This window comes from Camellia sinensis, chromosome 10 (genome assembly GCF_055761805.1).
Source record: "Camellia sinensis isolate YWXY chromosome 10, ASM5576180v1, whole genome shotgun sequence".
Lineage (NCBI taxonomy): Eukaryota > Viridiplantae > Streptophyta > Magnoliopsida > Ericales > Theaceae > Camellia > Camellia sinensis.
The window spans coordinates 169,249,305-169,267,322 of record NC_138970.1 but is presented as its reverse complement, the minus strand read 5'-3'; the positions used below and the strand labels follow the sequence as shown (position 1 = coordinate 169,267,322).

The following is an 18,018-nucleotide window of genomic DNA, read 5'->3' as shown; positions in this document are numbered from 1 at the left end:
TAAGTTTATGACTCTAGATGAAGGCATCGACACTTGTAAAGTTTCTAGAATTATTCATCAAAAGATCCAACTTCAATATTTCAGTTGAGATGTTTGCTCGCTAAACATGGTGTGATATTGCAAAGGAGACTATGAGAATGTACAAATCTAATGTTGATGATGTGGGATACAGACTGGTGGCACTGTATACTCCTGTAAGAGAGGATGGAGTTGAGGGCCAACTTGTTTCTGTATCGACGGAGTCAATTGCAGGTGGTAAATTATGAATTGAATCTCATTGTTATGGCTTTATTCCCTCTTTACTCTTATTGTTCTTGTATGTTTTGTTGTTTTCATATTGTTTGTAGAAACTCTGTTATATTTTTACTTAACACCATTACACAAGAACAACAATTTCTTTTGTGATTTTACTTTTCACTAATATTCTTTGCTATTTATTTGATTTTGTCATAGTAAAAATAGATTGCTAGTAACTCCTCAAGCAATGGTAATGTTTCTTCTGGCTAGTGCTATGTTGACAATTGCTAATATGGCTATTATATGAATTCTTTTGGAGCCCCCCTCCCCGACACGATGGGGCACTTAATAGTCAGGCCCAAGGCAACTTGGGCAGTGGGCTTTTGGCATATCTATTCAGTTAGAGCCTAATTTTAGACATAGAAACAATGTTATTGAATTGGCCATTGTACTGTGCAATTATTTTTAGTGTGCAAACCTGGTTCCATTTACCCAAACACAAATTTCATTCACTTTTTTTTTAATCTAAATATTTTGTGCTTTAAAAAAAACAAGGGAAAAAAAAAGAAGAGAAGGAGATACATTGGTCAATATTTGTATTACCTTCTGCATGTTAGAGACTTGATAAACACTGACAACAAGCTGGGGTGTACATGTAGTTCTCCACCCCCACCTTGATATAAGTGGTTTGCCGAAATGAGGGCCTCAATACCTGCCCTTAATAGCAATGTTGCTTTCCAACTCTGAAGCTTAGTTTGGATTGTAATTAAATTCTCTCTTTCTCTATCTCTTTGGAGACTAATCTTTGATATTTTGGTTTTAGGTATTTTTTTTTTTTCCTATTTTTTATTAATTTGTCAGACCCTAAGTATTATTTCCATAAAAATTTTGGCCATCATTTTGATATTCTAATGCAAGATAGGTAAAAAATAACATTTAACCTGGTCCGTATAGGATGAACTTATGACTAACATCTAGACTTCAAATTGAGCTCTCGCTGACATAGCTGGCCCAGCTAGGAATATTTTTGTCTAATGGGTATCCTTTATTTATCTTATTCTAAATGGGATTGTACAAATTTATTTATTGTTGTAAATTGTAGAATGAGTTAAGATGAAGATGTCAATATTTATATAATAATGCTACAATGATGGTATTTGTATACAATAAGGGTGTGTTTGATTGGGGGGATTAGGAGGGGGGATTATCCACTATTTGGATTGTAATCCAAATAGTTCTCCTTATCCGTCGTTTGATTTTTTTTTAGTCCGGCGGACTCCATGTCCGGCCGGACTCCATGTCCCCCATATGGGGGACTATCCTGTCCTGGGGGGGGTGGGACAGAAAGTGGGGGACTAATCACTGTTTGGATTATATGCGAAAATGACCATTTTGACCCTCTACAATTTAATTATGTATTATATTTAATAAAATTCAATAAAATTTAAATGTCTCAATTTAAAAATAAAATAATTTTATTTAACTTTTTATTAATGTTTTATTTATTTAATTTTTTAAAATAATTTTTTATAGATATTTTATTGATGTTTTATTTTAAAATTTTGTTTATGTTTTATTTAATTTCATTGTTTAAATTTAATAGATGTTTTAATAGATGTTTTATTTAAACAATTAAATGTTTAATTTCAACAATAAATAATTTCATTTATTTAAATTATGTTTTATTTAAACATTTAAACATTTGTGCATCAACATGTTTATTAAATTATTTCAACATCTGTACATCAACATGTATATTACTATTAAATTATGTTTTAATACGTCAACATTTTATTACATCTACATTTGTTAATTGTTAATTACATCAACATTTGTTAATTGTTTAAACATAATCTATACATCAACATTTATTTAATTGTTAATTGTTTAAACATAATATGTACATCAAAATAATTTCAATGTTAATTGTTTAAATAAAAATTTAAACATTTAACCATTAGTATGTTTAATTTCAACAATAAATTTTTATTTGTTTAAATAAAAATAATCTATACTAGTCAAATTTTTTTATCAATATTAGTATGTTTAAATATCTTTAAACAAAATTTAACCATTAGTATGTTTAATGTTTACTAAAAATAATTAAAATATTAAAGATATGTTTAATATTGCTATTACATAGTAAACAATTGAAAAAGGGTAAAATAGTCTTTTGTTCATTTATCCTATCCAGTCCGTCCAACCAAACGTTGGATTCACTGAAAATAGTCCTATCCAGACATCTAATCCCATGAAAAAACAAACACAGGATACATATCCAATCCGACCAAATAGTCCGGGGGATTCACAGTCCCAGGACTCAAGTCCGATGGATTCTAATCCCCCATTTTCCAGTCCGTCCAATCAAACACACCCTAAGTGCTTACCATATGTGTCATCATTGCATGGGTTTAAAGGGGCCACCACTCATGTTTGTTACCAATACAATGCAGTGGTGACAAATGAGATGGTAAGCACTGCAAGGTATACAAATGTGGTCATTATAGAATTATTGGTATTTATAACCAAACTGTATGACGAGTAATTGTAGGTGCATTATGGTGTTGTTGGGCCCATTTCTGAATAGCCTAAGCTTTTGGGACAATTGGTGACTTAACATATACATTATCCGAGAATATATGGGCACACAAATCTTTGTCAACCGTAGACAATTAAATGTAATATGTTATGTGGGTCTGGCTTTTCTGTAATTATTTGCATTGATATCTCCTACTTTCTTCCTTCTCTTTCTGATGTTTCTCTTCTTTTAAACAAAATAAATAATTTATATTGCAAGATTTGCAGAAAAATAGTGTTTGTTAGTTCACAATTTTACTTTCACATCTGATTTGGCATTTCAGAGCCTGGTATTCTTATGGTGTGTTTGGTTGAGGGATTTGGGGAGGGATTTGGAAAGGGAAAGGGAAAAGGTGTGTGAAACTATGTGAAATATAGGCATGATTTATTCACATTTCACCTACCTTTTCCATTTCCCTTTCCAAATCCCTCTCCAAATCCCCCAACCAAACACAGAAGTGAAGTAAAAGCTTGATCTTGGATCTGTGAAATTTGAGGTATGATAGCATTTTTTTCTTTTAAATCTGTTCTGGATTTCTTTCTAATATGTATAACTTTTACAGTAGTTGTTTTCTACTCATAAATATTGAGGTTATTGTATGGACTGATATATCTTTTCCATTTCTTTCAGACAAGGAAAGCACAAACTCTACTCTCTCTTTTTTGAGATTCATCAAAGTTCTATACTTAGGAGTAATAGCAGAGGCAAGGTGGGCACATATTTAGATATAATTTCCTAGACATTAATAATTGTTAGTTGCTTACTTACATGTTCTAAGCCCTTTAGATGTCTTCACCCATATCTAATCTTAGAAATCAATTCGCAATGCTTAAAGAACAACAAGAACTAACTACACAAATTGAGAACAATTTGTTTCTTAAATCTTTAGCCACCTTACATTTCTGCATTACTATATTTTTTTTCTCCATTTGTTGTTGATTTCTCTCTTAATGGCTGATCTATCTTAATATGTAAATATGATCTTCAACTTCATTGTAATCTTTATTTTTTGATATGTAAACCACATACTTACAAAAAAAAAATAAGACTTGTAGGAGAATTATTTATAGTCTAAACTTTTTTTATAGATTTTGAAATTGAAAATGATACTTATGCTCATTCAATCATTTTTATTGCAGGAAATAAGACAATATGAAGTATCAAACAATGGACATCATTTCTCGATTTGAACATTTTTTATGAAGGTCTTTATAAAATGGCGTCATGAGTAATATTTTTGAGTACTATTGTCATGTGACAAGTTTATATGTACCTTTTAGATTATGGTGTGGGCTATTAGTTTGCTAGAAATATTGGATCTATTTTGTGTTACAGGATTATATAATGAACCTTTTAATTGAGATGTTTTGGATATTTTGGGATTATAAAAATGCAGACTCTCTTACCTTTTACAATTATTGAGTATTGAGCCATTAGAATAAAATAGTGTTTTTATAGATATATAATGTGAGTAGAGATAAATGAGAGACAACCATTAATGGTTAGTAAATCATTGAAAATTTCAAGCTATATATTATTGGTAATTGAATAGTAAACATAGCCTATAATCGCGGTTAACAACCGTCGCTGTAAATAAAATTCAAAAAGAATACTATAGCTATAGCGACAGCATAAAACTGATGGAATAAAGTCAAAATATAGCAGCAGTTCACAAAATGTCGCAAAAGTGAAGAATATAGCAGCAGTCGACCCGTCGCTATAAGTTAGCAAGTAATAGGTAAATTTAAGATATAGCGACATTTATAACTGTCACTACATTGATCGTCGCAATAAAAATAACTATACCAGTGTTTGAGGAAAACGTCACTATAAGGATATGTCGACGAGGCTATTGCGGCGGTTTGGCCGTCGCTATTTCAACCGCGGGTAAAGGTCTTCTAGTTTTTAGCGACGTTTTTTCCTGGTTTTAGGGACAGTTTTGACCGCTGCTAAAAGTGAATTTTTTTGTAGTGTTAGCGAGAAAATTTTGAAAATATCACTAATAAATAGACTTTTAGGGACGAAAATGGTTTATTTTTTAAGACAAAAAAATTGGTCCCAAAAAGATAATAATTCATCACTAATGTCTAATTTTTGTTGCTAAATATATAATAACGACATTTTTCGCAACAAAAATATTTAGTCCCTAAAAAATAATTTTGTTCCTAAATTTTGATCTCTAAATCTTAATTTTTTGTAGTGACTCAATTATATGAGACTCACCATCTTTGTTACGTCATTGTGAATGCATTTGTGGGTGCAAAATGCGAATTTTAATGTTTGTACATTGTATTATTGATTTGAAAATATACACTAAAATGTAATTTTTCCGAAATATTTTTAATGAGATGGTTAAATTTATATATTAAAATATGTGTTATTTATATTTTAAAATTGGTAAAAGGAAGACTAAAGTGACTGTTTGGGTTGTTAAGAAAAAAAAATTAAATTTCAATAAATTATTTTTCACCAGCCGAAAAAGTTAAATATCGCATTAATTTTTTTTTAAAAAAAAATTATTTATTAACAACTTTCTAAACACATCAATTTTTTTAATTTATAAAAAAAATTAAACAGTCAAAAAATCACCAAAAAAATCAACCATAATCCTAAACCCACCCATTTTGTTTTTCTAATTAATTATTTATTAATTTAGAAAGTGAATGATTACTCGAAAAGTGTAATTAAAATGTGTAATGTATATACATATACATACAACAAAGCAGCTCCTAGACAACCCATCATACTATTTGAATTGTTCATTTTGTGGAGCTCGTTAAACACATTATTCATTCAAAAAATCAAGTTGATCGAATATTATTGGTAGCCATTTGATTTGATTATATTTGTTTGGAAAAATAAAAATAACATAAACGGACTATCTTCAAAATTATACAATTTGTTTATTTTTTGTAGACAAATATGATATGATCAAATGACTAAATCAACTTACTTTTTTAGTATAAATAATGTGCACAATAAACTTAACAAGATGAACTATTCAAATTATTGAATTTATAATGAGCCGAATTAGACCTTTCTAGTTCAATAACATATGCGAGAGAAGTTGCTTCCCATATATTTAATATAACCTTTTTTTTATTATAAAAAAAAAAAAAAAAAACATATAGTTGACCCAAATCTAAGCCAATAAGTAGATTTTCTTACTTCAAAGAGAGAGTCTATGCATCCAAAAATATGGATCAGAAATTGACCTAGAATAGTGATGCATGGTTGAGATCTATTTTTTATATAGTGGGATAATTAATCTTAACTGTAAAATGTATTTTTCGGATTTTTTTTAGGACTATAGAACTTTACATATATATATATATATATATGCACCTGAGCAATAGTGTAGAAGGTTTGGTTTGCCACAGTAGAGCAACTAGCATTTACAACTTCAAGTCCTTCCTTGAGAACACTCAAAACTTCATGTAACTTGAATTTCTTGTCCAACCCAGTACTCAAATTGTCATGACTCGAACCCGTTCCTATAGATTAAGGTCATAATCGGCCAGTAATCATGAGATTACCTACGGCTTCAAACCTGATATCAATTAATAATTAATAATATGGGGCCAGATGCGGAAACAAACTTAAAAATTTTGTCCAATGAGCTATACTTACATGGCATATCAAAACATTTCGCATATACTTAGTAATAACTCACACCACATATCAGTAGTTAATATCTTGTATACCCAAGATCATTCAAACACATAGTCAGCTAAACCAAAAGCTTATATACATAAACGGTCTATCATGACCAATAAACTAGCAAAAAAAATACAAAAGATCACAAACAAAGCCTCTTGCGTAAGGCACCTAGGCTGACTTCACAAAACTCGGGTTCCTTTCTTAAATTCCACTAAGGCTGGAGTTGAACGTCCCTTTACTCACCTACATACATATAAATAAGAGTGAGCTAACGCCCAGTGAATAATATCAAAATAAAGAGGTTAATGAATGAGATTCGTTCATAAATGAGTCATACTTATAATGTAAACATTTGAACCACTATTCTCATTCACATCAGATTTACAAATCTTAACAAAGCAAAACGATCTCGGGTCCAACACATCATATCCATATGCAAAGCGACCTCAGGTCCAGTTCTTATATAAAACAAAACGACCTTTGGTCCAATTCAAACATATCAAACGGTCTTGGGCCCATTCTCTTTATATTTATATCTATGTGTATTTCATATTCATGATCATGATCCCTTTTCATTCAAACGGCCATTGGCCCATTACGCTCATGTTCAAATGGCCTTTGGCTCATTACGGTATTCAAACGGCCTTTGGCATATCTTTATATTCAAACATTTCAAATGGAAAACGGCCTTAGGCCCAATTCGGACATATCAAATGGACAACGGTCTTAGGCCCAATTCAAATATATCAAACTTATCAAACGACCTTATACAAAATTAGGCATATAGAATACTCATTCATATTTCAAATCAACGAATTCATGAAGCTTATACCGAAGTAGCATTTGGAAAGAAACATATTTGAAAATATCTTTACAAAGATATTACTCACAGTGTTCCGCCGATGGATTTGCCCTTGTGCTTGACCCTACACAATATATAATACATATTGGGTCAACAGCTATTCAATCAGCTCTTAATTTACATATTCCTCTTAGGCCTCTTTCTTATCTCTTTAACTCACTTATAATGTTCAATGTATGCCTAAGAGTGCTTAGAAATGAAAGAGAACGGAAAATGAAATGCAAAACATCTTTTCAAAATTTCAGAAATAGGGCTCCCCGCTCAAGCGTGGTTTTCGCCGCTCGAGCGGACCCCTTTGTTCGGCAAAAGTACTGGTTCCCTCATTTTTACGCTTGAGTGTGAATTCAGACGCTCGAGCTGAGAGTCGACACGTGTGACTTACGTTCGAGCGTGACTCTCCCCGCTTGAGCGGACATCAAAGTCTACAAAAGTTCTAGAAACTAATATTTCACGCTCGAGCGGCGCTTTCCCCGCTCGAGCGGACATGGCAAATTTTGAAATTTCCAGAACCGTTCTTGAAGCTCAAACTTAACATTCAAAGGCCCAGAACTCAAGTTTTTGGCTCAAAAATGTGGAAACACATTATATATCATGAGGGCATAAACAACATGAGGCCAATTGTTCAAAATCATGGTATATTCACAAAATCATCTTGAGTTCCCTTCATAAGTTTCAAAACTCATGCATTTAACTTCATTCAATTCATATCTCCATGGATCATTCATGCATGTCAGTTATTGACTCTAATTCCATTTTAAATAGCACAAATGATGTTAAAAAAACATGGAATCTATTAGGAATATGCATGCATGTATGATTTGGTGCTCAATTCATCATGTTCAACATACCTCATGCTTGATTATGCAAGAATCATGGCAATTCTAAACATGCATGTGCATATAAACTTCAATCTCATCATAATCAACTCAATTCACGTTCTTGATTACCATTTAACCTTGAATTCACAAAATCACAAACTCGTACTCATGAATTTACTCACCTAGGAGCTCCAATTCTTCAAACTTTAGCTAATCCTTGAGTTAATGCACTTAATTCTCCAATTTCCATGCAAAATCTACATTGTTAGCCCTTTTCTCTCTCTAAATCCGCCCCCCCCCCCCTCTCTCTCTCTAGAGTGTAGTTTTCATATTTTGAGCTCAAAAGTGGTGAGTTTAAGTGTGTATGGGGCCTATTTATAGGCTTATCTAATTGGACTTGATTAAGGCTAATTAATTGTACCCAATTCAATCAATTTAGTCTAATTATTTTGATCCAATTTAATTTCTAATTAAATTTCACCGTAAACTCCAAAAATTACGCCAATCACAATGACGTAGTCAATTTCGGTTTCTGTGACCGACAAAGCCTTCAATTTTCAGTTCAAAGCATAGATTCTAACCGATTTTCCTGCGGTGAACAGATGCAAAGCCAAAATCATATATAATCATGTAATTAGCACCCAAATTCAAATTAAATACAAAATTACAAACATAATCATGATTAATTAACATAGTACAGGACAGGATTGTTACACAAATTCACCTCCAAAGTTGAACCCATGTGTCGTACTATCAAGACCGGAAACCTCTCGTCCTTAGAACCACCCTCATCGCCTTTGAGGGCCGCCTTCCTCTGCTTCAGCTCCTCCACATTCTGTTTCAGCTCCACCACATACTTGGTGGCTTGCTCCAACATATCACGTAATGGCAGTCCTTTCTATCCAAAAAAAAAAAAATTCATATTAAGTTTGATGATATGTCAAAAATATATTACGTTACAAGTAAATATTAGATATAATAATAATTAATCCCGATTATTTTCATTATTTTCATATTTGTAATAGTCCGAAAAGAAGACCCAGCTCTGAGGATCAACTAGGAAAAAAAGTCTATTTTCAGACCAAGGCCATAAAGGCCGGTAAACTGCGGTTGTAACTTTAACAGTGAAGCTTAGGTTTCGAATAAGAAATTATTGAATAGTGACAATAATATTGATGTTTTTTTTAAATAAAAAAAAAAAAAGAGACTGAAATGAAGATGCAAACTACCTGCACCGGGAGGCAACAATGGAGAATTTTTTGCAATGGAAAAAAGCGTCACGAGTCAACGCTGCGTAGATAACTTTTTGTAAAAGCAAGTCAAAAAAATATATATACAGTGGGGCTTTAGTTGCTCTGCTTGGATTGGCATCATAGTTCACCATGCATGAAGTGTATTATCAAATTGAAAGTTGTATATATTTTCTCCATGGAGGGAGAGAGAGAGAGAGAGAGTACCTCTGAGGCTTGGTTAGGGATGAGAGAACCAAGCTTGGAATAGAGATCTTTGAGTTGCAATCTTCGGCTTTTCTCAATTTTATTTCGATCAAGTTTTGATGAGCTACCACTCTCCCTTGGCTGCATTTTGTATCTTCTCAATCTGAGCTCTCTCTTTCTCCACAAAAGCAACCAAAGATGCTATATATATATATATATATATAGAGAGAGAGAGAGAGAGAGAGAGAGAGCGAGTCCCAGATGCGTTGACAACATGTACGTGTATGTGCATGAACACGTGTGCTCTAATTTTTTTTTAGAGAGAGCTTGGTTTTAGAGAATACATCAACCTATACAAAACAACATATTTATACAAGTGTCACATCATTGTCATTTGCTTTTGGACAGAATGTAACATCTAATGGAGTCCAGATCCTCGGCAGCTCATTCCAACGGCCGTTGCTGCGGCATCTCCAAAATGACGTCGTTTTGGGAGAAATTTTAATTAAAAGAAAAAGAACAGAACAAGAATAGAACCAGTTGAAACCCCCCAAAAAAAAAAAAACAAAGAGAATCAAAGAAGAGGGAGGGAGATTCACCAACCAACCTGATTCAAACATATCTACAAATCTAATTCAGAAAGATTACCATAGCTGTGTTGAAAATGATTACCATAGCTGTAAAATCAAATCTGGTTTTTCTTACAAATCTAACTTCTGAAAGATTACCCAATCTACACAGATTTCCAATATTATTTTTTCAAATCTAGAAAAAGCCAAATAGAAATGTTAAAATATATACATATATATGTGTGTGGGAAATTTTCCGACCACACTGCCAACTCAGTAATTCAGCTGGAGAGCACTGGCAGAATAGATAGCACCTGACTGACCTGCAATAGAAATATAAGAATCTCGCGGTGGTTCGTCCACCCGAGGGCACTCCGACGATCAAGCCAGTATATCTCTCAAAGATAATCAATTATTCAACTTACAAGCTTGAGCCTAAAAAGCATACCTTAAACCCATGAGAGTGCCTCTCTTTTATAGCCAACATAAACCTAGTCCCAATAGAAGCCTAACTTCTATGGACTCAGCATTACTGCTAATCTTGGACTCCCAGTAAGATTAGGATAAACTCTATAAGAGTCTTATCTTAATACAAACTGAAATCTTTTCTCATTCTAGGATTCTTGTCCCTCATCCAGGTTGAGTTCCCTTTTCATTCTAGGACTCTTGTCCCTTATCCACTTATCTCGGATTCCGGTATCTTCGGAGATAACCTCGGCCTTGCCGAGATCACCTCGGCGTCACGACCAGGACACGTGGCACCTCGACTGACACGTCGGTGTCACCTTGCCACGTGTTGGTACGCAGAAAATATATCCCCACAACTGCCCCCTAGGTTCTATTACCTCGGCATTCTGAGGTGATGGAACCTACTCTGTTCGTTCATCTGTGCCCTTCTATCCGAGATCAAACTCGCTGACCTCAAAGTTCCCTGGACTTTACTGTCCACTGGTGTCAAGAATCAAGTTTCATGCTTTCCAAGCTGCTTGAAATCGCACCTCCTAGCCGAGGTTCTGGTTCCATTAATTCGCAAACTCCAAGAGCTTTGCAACTGCTCCACTCACACTCTCTGGTGAGTTCCCGATTTCCAGTCATCTATTTGACTCCGGCGATTTTCATATCGGCGTTCATTTCACTTTGTAGGTTCATAAACTCTTTACTTGCTATTAAGCTCAATCTTTCATAACTCTTCTGAATCTATTTACTTGCCATCTGTTGCCTTCTATTTTCGTCTGTCTTCAAGTTTTGAATTGTTTGAATGCCTGGCACTGTTCTTGTCATATTCGCTTTCTGTTGCTAGCAGCGTGTCTGGGTCATTACTTTCATGTTCTTCACATACTTACTTAGTGCCTATGCACTTGGCTTTATTCTTGAACTTTGTCGTCTTCTTGACTATTTTTCTCTTTTTTTCATTCAATCCTCAGGCTTTTTCTCTTTCTAGCTCTTTTGCTTAAATCCGTCATTGTTCCAAGCTTTCAAGCTTCTGCAACTGTCTTCGTTCCTCTCCTCCGGTGAAGCTTACGTCATTCTGTCATTGTCGTCAGACTTCGACAATTCTCATTCCGGCTTCCCTTTTTCTGGTAAGCCACTGTTCCTCTTGGTTTTATTTCTTGTTGCTTTCCAAGAAACTCTGCCTCATTGTTAATCACCATTGTTGTTTTACCCGTTGTTTCCAAATCATCTTCTTGAATACACACTGTTCACACATCTATTGATTTCTACCACTGTTCTTGGCTTGACACACTTGTGCAATCTTTTTGTCTTGATTTCTTGATAGCTTCATCACCATTCTTGATTACGAATTACATTCTTGTTTCTGTTTTCTGTGTCTTTTTCCAGATTCTTGCTTTCAATCCTTACCTTCAAACTCCGAGGTACCAATCGCCGAGAAGAGCCTTGATCAAACTCTTCGGGAGATCGATACTGAGCTCGAGGCCGAGAAGGCTGCTGAGAAGTCTTTCCAACTGTCTTCTATATCCTGCCATTGATGCCGAGTAGTTTTGTTTCCTTCTTTTACTCCTTGTACCTTGTACCTTGTACTTTGTCCGTCTTTGTATGCTTTTAATCCGGCCGACGTGCCATTTTTGTAGTCTGAATAATTTATTTTTCAATATTCAGGCCGAAGTGCCTTCTTTCTTCTTTAAACGCATTTCTCTAATTTCTTCTTTGAATGTATGTCTTCTTTTTTCTGCTCTTGTATGATTCTATACTTAGAATAATTTGCATGTCTTCAAAGTACACCTTGACTGTGCAATCTCTTCGAGTAAAATACCTCTGTCACAACTTCTAATCTTGCTCATCTCGGCCTTGTCTTAACACTTGAAAATATTGTAACAAATATTTTCACAAGTGTTGCTTAGGACTTGTCACTTTCTCAATGTCTTTTATCAAGACTTCAGTTTTCCATATTTTAAGTTTTGACAACCTGGTAGTCTCGGCAAGTACGCAGATATTGCTTGAACTTGACTTTAACTTGTAAATTTTTCTCAAAAATTTCAACAAGTGTTTAACCATCATCCTTTATCATAACCTCGGCTTAACTTCAACTTGTAAATTCACACAGAATTTCAAAAAGTGTTAAATATCACATCGGTTTAACTTCAACTTGTAAATTCACACAGAATTTCAACAAGTGTTAAACATGACCTCGGTTTAACTTCAACTTGTAAATTCACACAGAATTTCAACAAGTGTTAAACATCATCTCGGTTTAACTTCAACTTGTAAATTCACACAGAATTTCAACAAGTGTTTAAATATCACATCGGTTTAACTTCAACTTGTAAATTCACACAGAATTTCAACAAGTGTTAAATATCACATCAGTTTAACTTCAACTTCTAAATTCACACAGAATTTCAACAAGTGTTAAACATCATCTCGGTTTAACTTCAACTTGTAAATTCACACAGAATTTCAACAAGTGTTAAATATCACATCGGTTTAACTTCAAGTTGTAAATTCACACAGAATTTCAACAAGTGTTAAACATAACCTCGGTTTAACTTCAACTTGTAAATTCACACAGAATTTCAACAAGTATTAAGCATCATCTCGGTTTAACTTCAACTTGTAAATTCACACAGAATTTCAACAAGTGTTAAGCATCATCTCGGTTTAACTTCAACTTGTAAATTCACACAGAATTTCAACAAGTGTTTAAATATCACATCGGTTTAACTTCAACTTGTAAATTCACACAGAATTTCAACAAGTGTTAAATATCACATCGGTTTAACTTCAACTTGTAAATTCACACAGAATTTCAACAAGTGTTAAACATCATCTCGGTTTAACTTCAACTTGTAAATTCACACAGAATTTCAACAAGTATTAAGCATCATCTCGGTTTAACTTCAACTTGTAAATTCACACAGAATTTCAACAAGTGTTAAGCATCATCTCGGTTTAATTTCAACTTGTAAATTCACACAGAATTTCAACAAGTGTTAAATATCACATCAGTTTAACTTCAACTTGTAAATTCACACAGAATTTCAACAAGTGTTAAACATCATCTCGGTTTAACTTCAACTTGTAAATTCACACAAAATTTCAACAAGTGTTAAATATCACATCGGTTTAACTTCAGCTTGTAAATTCACACAGAATTTCAACAAGTGGTAAACATCATATCGATTTAACCAACTTTTAAATTGCTACAAATTTCAACAAGTGGTGAACATATTCTTCTTCTCTCTGCCCCCTACATGGCTTCCACATACTCCTTTGCGAACCTTATAAAAGGTCTTCAACCTGGCTAACTGCAGTCCAACCTTGTGTGTTTTCTTTTTTGTCTTCCGGGATCTGAGATTTGCTCACTAAGCTCTTCTCTTTTCGGACTTAAGTGCCGAGATCTTGTCTGCTAGAATCTTGGATCTGCTCACTCAGGTTGAGCTCTTCTCTTCTCGGACCTACTCATCTAGGCCGAGATCATGTCTTCTAGGATCCGGGATCTGGAATCCGGGATCTGCTCACTTAGATTGAGCTCTCGTCTTCTCGGGCCTACTCATCTAAGCCGAGATCATGTCTTCTAGGATCCGGGATCTGGAATTTTAGGTTGAGCTCTCGTCTTCTCGGGCCTACTTATCTAGGCCGAGATCATGTTTTCTAGGATCCGGGATCTAGAATTCGGGATCTGCTCACTTAGGTTGAGCTCTCGTCTTCTTGGGCCTACTTGTCTAGGCTGAGATCATGTCTTCTCGGATCCGAGATCCAGGATCTGAAATTTGGGATCTGCTCACTCAGGATGAGTTCTTTTATACTTGAATGTTACCTCCTTGGGAGCGCTCATGCCCCCTGTCTTTGCATCTCTTTTGGAAGGGTCTTCGTTCTTCCGCAGGTATCTATCCTTCCATACTTGGAGGTCATCTTCGTTGTAGTATCCGCTTCGATCTGTTGTCTTTGGTGCATCACCTTCCTGGCCGGTGTCTTTCACTCCGTGACTCTGGTCACGAGTTTCTGTGTTGCTATTGTCCCCTTCAACATCGAGGTTGATAGATCTCCCATTCCCAACATGAGCGTTGCCTCCAGTCTGATCCTTCTGTCCATCATTGGCCATCTATTCTTCTTTCTTTCCTACAGACGGCGCCAAATTGTGTGGGAAATTTTTCGACCACACTGCCAACTCAGCAATTCAGCTGGAGAGCATTGGTAGAATAAATGGCACCTGACTGACCTGCAACAGAAATATAAGAATCCCGTGGTGGTTCGTCCACCCGGGGGCACTCCGACGATCAAGTCAGTATATCTCTCAAAGATAATCAATTATTCAACTTACAAGCTTGAGCCTAAAAAGCATACCTTAGACCCATGGGTGTGCCTCTCTTTTATAGCCAACATAAACCTTGTCCCAACAGAAGCCTAACTTCTATGGACTCAGCATTACTGCTAATCTTGGACTCCCAGTAAGATTAGGATAAACTCTCTAAGAATCTTATCTTAATACAAACGGAAGTCTTCTCTCATTCTAGGACTCTTGTCCCTCATCCAGATTGAGTTTCCTTTTCATTCTAGGACTCTTGTCCCTTATCTACTTATCTCGGATTCCGATATCTTCGGAGATAACCTCGGCCTTGCCGAGATCACCTCGGCGTCACGACCAGGACACGTGGCACCTCGGCTGACATGTCGGTGTCACCTTGCCACGTATTGGTACTCAGAAAATATATCCCCACAATATATATATATATATATATATATATATATATATTCTGAAAGATTTGCAACTCAAGTCAAAGAAATTTAGTGGTGATATTACAGCCCAAATTCCCGTCAAATTAAAAAAAAAAAAAAAAAAAAAAAAGAAGAAGAAAATGAAGCACACAGCAATAGTCAGATCGTCGGTGAAACAGGAGGGCGAGAGGAGAGAGATGAAACATGTGGGTGAGAGGAGAGGTGGTTAGATCGTCGATGGTGATCGTCGGTAGTGGTCGGTGGTGATCGATGGTGTTCGTCGATGGATAGTCGTTTGACAAGAAGAGAGTGTGTTTGTCATTTTGCAAAAAATGTAGAGAGAGAGAGATCAGGGTTTTGGGTTTTTTTTTTGCAAAAATATAATTAATAGTAATGTGTGTTTTTTTTTTTTGGCAAAAAAAGTGTGTTTGCCATTTTGCAAAAAGTGTGTTTGCCATTTTGTTTTTTTTTTTTTTTAATTGAAATTTCTCTCAAAATGACGTCGTTTTGCGATGTCGCAAGAACGGCCGCTGGAATGGACTGCCAAGGATCCGGACTCTATCTAATGGAGTTGTGCTTCAGGCCCAGTCTCCAACCACCCCCCAACACGTGGGGATTGGTAAAAAAATAAACAGATCAATCACACCCTACCGGGCCCTAGAGGTCACCCTAAGGGTCACTCTCAGTGGGAGTCTGAGCATTGACCCGTCTAATGTAAGCACTTGGGCAAATGATGGAGCCGAAGCAGTAATCAACCCTCTATAATTTTAAAAACGTTATCCATTGGAATTTATGTGTAAATTTTAATAGATAGATTTATTATTTAATAGATTTTATGATAATTAATAATATTTTTTTATTAAATATTATTAAAAAGTATTACTAATTAATTATTAATTTTTAGTAATAATTTAAAAATTTTATCACAAAAATTTTAGTAATTATAAATTTTAGCAATAGTTTTAAAAAATTGTTATAAAAAGTCACTAATTTTCAAATTTCAAAGACAATTTAAAAAATTAGTCACAGAAAAATGTCACTAATTTTTAGTTTTAGCGACAATTTATAAAAATAATGATAAAAAAAACTAATTATCAATTCTTAGTGACATGCAAAAAATTATACTTTTTGATTTAAAAATCAAAAACTTACTTAAAAAAATCAAAAAACCAACTTATATTAAAATGTCAAAATTTTCTTTTTCTCTTTATTTTTTACAAATCTTTTTATAAAAAATTAAAAAATTATTCTAGATATATTAATTTTTTTATTTTATATTTTAATAAAAAATTAAAAAAATATTAAAATAATACGTTGTCAAACCAGGTAATGATCCATTTATATGTTGTCAATCCGATCGAAGACCACTGCCCACTCCAAAATATGCAATGATCCATTTAATTTCGGCGCTAGGTTTGGAAGCCACCGCACGTCGACCCTCTTTTTCTCGGTAAAATATAAGGAAATGTCAAGAAAAGCACTTTAGAATCTATTTGGTTACAACATCTCTAATCTTTTATGAGATACTTTATTAAATTTAAATAAAAAAGTTGATATAATACAATTTATTGTAATAATAAATTTAAATTTTTTTATCAAATTTTGTTAGAAACACAATTGTTTGGAAGGACATCCGCAATAAGTATGATTGTCCAGGAAAACGTTCGGGTGGACACTTGAACATGAATAAAATTTGGCACTCAGATTAAAAAAGTTCGATTGTCCGGAAGGATGTCTAGGCGGACGATCGGCCCAATGACCACCTACAAAAAAGTTCGATTGTCCAGAAGAATGTCTAGGTGGAGACCACCTACAAAAAAGTTTGATTGTCCGAAAGGATGTCTAGGCGGACGATCGGCCCAATGACCACCTACAAAATTTAACTCCCCTCCATTTAATATCAATTTAATCAAATAATTAGAGTATCGTTTTAACAAATTTTTTATCAAATTTAAATTTGATAAAACATTCGATGAAGGATTAGAGATAGCCTTAGAAAGCAAAATTAATAAAGTAAAAGAGAAGAAAAAAAAAAGTTCAAAAGAAAAGAAAAATATATTTTTCCTGTAAGTATTTGATTAGGATAATGAAATTTTGTATAAAAAAAATTAGAAAAATTTAAAATTTTAATTATAGATAATTATTACATGGTCAAATTTAAATTTAATTTGTTTCCTTATTTTTTTAACAAGAAATTATAAAGTTAGTTGCAATGCTAATCTATATATTATATAAAGAAGATTGGGTTTTAGTGAGAAATTTTGTGAGAGTTTCAATATCTCATATTAATTTTCTTGATTTTCTTAATTTTAAATAATTAAGAAAATCTTCATTGGTTAACTTTTATTTGATAATCCCATATCGGGAAAAAAATGCATTGTTTTACTTATATAAAGTGAAACTCACACTCCCATTTCATTTAATATTGTAGTGTTGTACATGTTTCAATTCAATATAATTTAAATTTTAAAAGTTTTAATAAATTAATTATGACCTAACTAATTAGGCTAAATCATTTTTTATTTGATCGATTCATTAGTTTAACCGCGATTTTAGCGATTTTATCAAAATATATTGGTTAAATTTGAAATAAATTAATTTATGTAAGCGAAATGAGATTTTTAGTGGGAAACTCTATGATCAATATCTCATACTCATTTTTTTGATTTTCTTAATTTTAAAC

General features: G+C 33.7%; 1 protein-coding gene and 1 long non-coding RNA gene across 2 annotated transcripts; one reads left to right on the top strand and one right to left on the bottom strand.

The window, feature by feature from the left end:
- The first annotated feature begins 3,113 nt into the window (after positions 1-3,113).
- On the top strand, positions 3,114-4,206 carry LOC114282124 (uncharacterized). The gene is made up of 3 exons (XR_014343438.1): positions 3,114-3,311; positions 3,446-3,524; positions 3,955-4,206. It is a non-coding gene; the product is annotated as an uncharacterized LOC114282124 (long non-coding RNA).
- A 4,631-nt stretch (positions 4,207-8,837) lies between these two features.
- LOC114282130 (transcription factor bHLH162-like) lies at positions 8,838-9,738 on the bottom strand. The gene is made up of 2 exons (XM_028224778.1): positions 9,613-9,738; positions 8,838-9,053 (listed from the first exon to the last, which is right to left on the bottom strand). The coding sequence occupies exons 1-2, from the start codon at positions 9,736-9,738 to the stop codon at positions 8,838-8,840; spliced, it is 342 nt and encodes a 113-aa protein (XP_028080579.1).
- Between the last annotated feature and the right edge of the window lie 8,280 nt (positions 9,739-18,018).

Bases quoted from the DNA above. Each gene is read 5' to 3' on its own strand.
- LOC114282130 (XM_028224778.1), bottom strand. From the start codon at position 9,738: ATGCAGCCAAGGGAGAGTGGTAGCTCATCAAAACTTGATCGAAATAAA. The intron at 9,054-9,612 runs GTACTCTCTCTC...TTTTTTGGATAG, and splicing joins TCCCTAACCAAGCCTCAGAG to AAAGGACTGCCATTACGTGA.